This window comes from Chelonus insularis, unplaced genomic scaffold (assembly GCF_013357705.1).
Source record: "Chelonus insularis isolate UGA/USDA-ARS -01 unplaced genomic scaffold, ASM1335770v1 contig_142_pilon, whole genome shotgun sequence".
Classification (NCBI taxonomy): Eukaryota; Metazoa; Arthropoda; class Insecta; order Hymenoptera; family Braconidae; genus Chelonus; species Chelonus insularis.
This window is the reverse complement of record NW_023276383.1, coordinates 1-4,360: the sequence shown is the minus strand read 5'-3', so window position 1 is coordinate 4,360 and position 4,360 is coordinate 1. Positions and strand designations below refer to the sequence as shown.

Here is a 4,360-nt window from a genome sequence, read left to right as displayed (position 1 = left end):
TGACATCATTAATATTTGATGATAATTTATATTTTGTTTATAGCTATACTAGTTGCTGGTGTGAGTACATCACATTTGAACACTATTTTGGTTACATTAAATATTCCACCAGTTTATGATTGTCTTCTAAAACGATATGAAAGACATATAGGTGATGAAATAGAACAAGTAGCTCAAGACAGTTGTCGGGAAAGCTTAAAAAGAAAAAAAACTTTAACGATTAACAATTTAAGGTAATATCATAAATATTGTAGGTGATTAAATTTGTCTGTCAAAAATGAATAACTTGTTCGAAAGAATGTATATGTTGTATTCGTGAGTTTTTTCTACAGCTATTGGATATTTTTCTCGTTTAATCGTCGCTTATACAACCAGAAACGAGAGATGTGTGAAATGTGAAAAAGGATTAAGTAAAGACGAACATGATTGTCGTCTAAACTTTCATGAAAGTTCTAAAGCTATGGAGCCGGATATGGCCGTAGAGTTGTTTCTTCATAATAATAATTTTCTAGCTGAAGGTGTACGACTTGGTACCTTGATTGGAGATGAAGACTCCAGTACAATAGCACGGTTGCGTAGGGAATCAAATCATCAGATACTAAAGTGGACAGATGTTAATCATGCTACTAGTGCATTATCAAAAAAATTATATGCACTGAAATGTCTAAATTCTCAAGTAATATTATATTTTAAATATTGTTTTAGGTGCATTCTAAAATGCAACAAGGATAATGTCTCTGCTACTAAACAATTTTTACTTAATATAGTACCACATGCTTTTGATGATCATAAAAATTGTCAGGAGTGGTGTGGATACAAAAAAAACCCCGAGCAATATACTCATAAATTGTTACCAGGTGGTAAAGAATTGGTAGGTGATGAGCTAAAAAAAAATTTAGAATGTTTTTGTGCACTTTGCTAACATTGCTGAGAAATTAGCACCAGGTGGTTCAAGCCAGGCTAACGAATCTATGAACATGAAAATAGCCAGTAAAGCTCCAAAAACAAGACATTATGGTGGATCTGAATCCAACGATTTTAGAGTCAGTACTGCAGTTTGTAAGGAAAATGTAGGTTTTACATTTATTCAAAGAGTAAATGACAAATTACAGTATTCACCACTTACTAAACAATCTTCAGAATTCTTGAAAAAGAAAGATAATATTAAAAGAATTCGCGCAGCAAATTCTAAAACTGTACCATACAAAAAATGACGTCGTGAACTGTTTAAAGCTCGCAGTAGTGTAAATACAAATGCTGAAAATCGTGAAGGAATAAGTTATCAGTCTCAAAGTGGTTTAGATGCTGGAATTGAATTTATTAATTAACCTATTCCCGAGAAGTACGTGAATATTCCAATTAAGGACAATTCAGCAATTGTATTTTTTGATTTAGAAACAACAGGATTCGGGAGAAATGCTGAAATCGTGCAAATAGGTGCTAAACATGATGATCGATAGTACGATGCTTACATGCTATCAACAAGACCGATATCATCAGGTGCAGCTGATATTACTGGCATTACAGCGAAGGACGGAAAATTGTACGTTGATTGTGTAGAAGTGTCAACTATATCTCCAAAAATGGCTATAAAACATTTTATTTCTTTTCTTCAAATGTCAGGATCTAAAGTAATTTTGGTTGCTCATAACTGTTTAAGATTTGACGGTCCTAAAATTTTACAACTAATAGAAAAAGAAAATATGTTAGCTGAATTTAGTAATATTATTTATGGATTCTGTGATAGTTATCCTTTGTTTAAAAAAAAACTACCAGAACGCAAGTGTTCGAAGTTAGGTTTTGGACTTGTGGAATTAGCAAAAGATTATTTAAATAATGATGAGATTGTTAAAGCTCATAACGCCATAGGTGATGTAACAATGTTGCAGAAATTGATGTTTAACACTGAAATTAATTTGTCAGTTGATGATTTGAAATCAAGTGTTCTATCAATTCAATATTTTCAATATACAAAACGTAGATCAGCTATTGTAGCATCTTTGACACCAGAACTTTCTATTTTACAGTCATCAGAAGAAAAAGAATCAAAGTTAGATGATAAAGAAAAAAGAGGTCTCTCTTCAGGAATGATCAAAAAAATAGCAGAGGCTGGTATTTTATTAAAAAAGTTGAGGGAAACATATGCAACAAATGGAAACACAGGAATTACAATTTTACTAGGTCAAGATGTAGGTGGTAAGCCACGTGTGACAAAATCGAAGGCAATAATCAATGCAATGATAACAAGACTGATTGAAATTAGTGAATAACTTATTATGACACGTGATATTTTGCAGATTAAACGATTAGTTATTTACTTTTATTATATTATATTTTTATTATATGAATGTTTCAAGTGATATATGATGTTACTCATTCATCAATAATTTATTATTCTTATTCCATTATTTTTACTTTTTTTAAAAAAGTATCTAAAACTTATAAAGTTTATTTATATTTTTAAATAAATTATTATAACTTAATTATAATATTTATGTGATAATAAATTTAAAAAAAAAATTAGAAAATCAAATTGGAAATAAACTGTTTACGGTTTTAAATTTATGAGTTTTCTGCTCTCTGCTTACTACAATAGAAAGCATTTTTATTCGTTGTATCAATTCACGACAATTATAACGTTGCCAAGCGTAAAGTTATCAAGGAACTCATGGTGGTTTCTGATAAAAAACAAGTTTAGAATCATTTTTCTTTAAATATAGTCGGGCAAACAATTTTTTCATAGTACCAATATTTTTTTCCATTATCGAATTATATTGTTTATAGTTTTTTTTTATGCTAGCCAACTGATTTATTAATATAAATATTACTATAGTGGAAGTAGTGCCTATTCTTCCATAAGCCTAATGCATTTTTAGTCGATTTTCAAAATCAATTATTTCTAAAAAACAGTCGGTTAGCTATCCTAAAAATTACATAGCGGATGTAAGTCATATTGTCCTAGTTATATGCAAATTTTCAGGGTAAAACTCGATCATAAGTTTCATCGTTATACATCCTTAAAGGTTTCTAACCCAGTTGCAAGCTGTTACAACGTGGTGTTTGTTTTTCAATTATATCATTATTGTTATTATGACAAAGAGGATGTATCTGAGAACGAAACCTAAAAAATGATAGCCAACCGTACCTTTGATTATACAAGACATATCAACAACTCGAAAGAATAGATAACTTTGACTTCTTTAGCAAATTGTCTTATTCTCATGAATTCACCGAATTTAACAGAAATTTATATTTTGTGTAAATTATGTGTAGTTCGATGTTTATTATTTGCAAAAAAATGGATAAACATTCAACTTCTTTTAGATTTGAACATTAAGAATATCGATGTCCGATTTAACTACATAATTTTCGAGAAGTTAATATTAAAAACATCTAGCCTTATGCTTTATGCAACTTTGACAATAACTTATTATCAGATTTGTTAATTAACTGTTCATCAGTAAGAACGTATTGTTTTCTGTGTCCGTTTCTCATCAACTAAAAGACGCATATTATCGAACAGAAGAAACAGTCGTTGTCCGATCCAACTATAACCACAAATTCGAAGATCGTTGTGACACAAAATCTTCTTGGTAAGGACTATTCACGTGTGAGTGTATCAGTAGGATCCGATATACAAATGTTTGTTGTAGTGAAAATTCGACGATCGCGTACTCGTCAACAAACTGTCATATTATAACAATAATCTACGCCTCTTCATTTAGTGTTTATAACGCTAAGCTATTAATAAGAAAGTATACCATTAATTGAGGATCAGATGCCATTTTGCCACCATTACTATGAATATCGTAGTGGTGCTAAACATTATAGCCTTCTGTTGACAACAGTGTATGAAAAGTTTCTACGAATCCAAGCTGTAATCATCTCTTAGAGCATCTTGTGTTTTTTTTTGTATAAATATATTCCAATGAAGATCTTTCCTCAAATACAGAAGCTTTTTTACATAACTTATAATTAACTTGAGTTTACTTTCACAATAAAAGTAAATATTTTATCAACAAAAAAATGAATGAAATTTTAATATTACTGTATACATTGTAATCTGTACATTATTTTTCATGTTTTTTTTTTTACAATAATTGATGTAAATGCAATACTTCATGAATTGAAATGGTGATTTCGAAATAATAATGAAATGATAGACACCACCAAATTTGTTTCCAGTTATATTCATCACAAACACTCTCTAACATTAATTCTCACTTCAACTACAACTCACAATTTCCTTTGTTAGGGGAGTTACTAAAAAGAAGATTCTCTTCGGTTTGCCACCATGAGGTTCATGCGTTTACAGTTTGTTGACGAGTACGCGATCGTCGAATTTTCACTACAACAAACA

General features: G+C 30.1%; 1 protein-coding gene across 1 annotated transcript; it reads left to right on the top strand.

The window, feature by feature from the left end:
• Positions 1–1,472: 1,472 nt before the first annotated feature.
• Positions 1,473–2,270, top strand: LOC118074976 (uncharacterized). Its single transcript, XM_035096547.1, has one exon. The coding sequence runs from the start codon at positions 1,473–1,475 to the stop codon at positions 2,268–2,270; it is 798 nt and encodes a 265-aa protein (XP_034952438.1).
• The last annotated feature ends 2,090 nt before the right edge of the window (positions 2,271–4,360 follow it).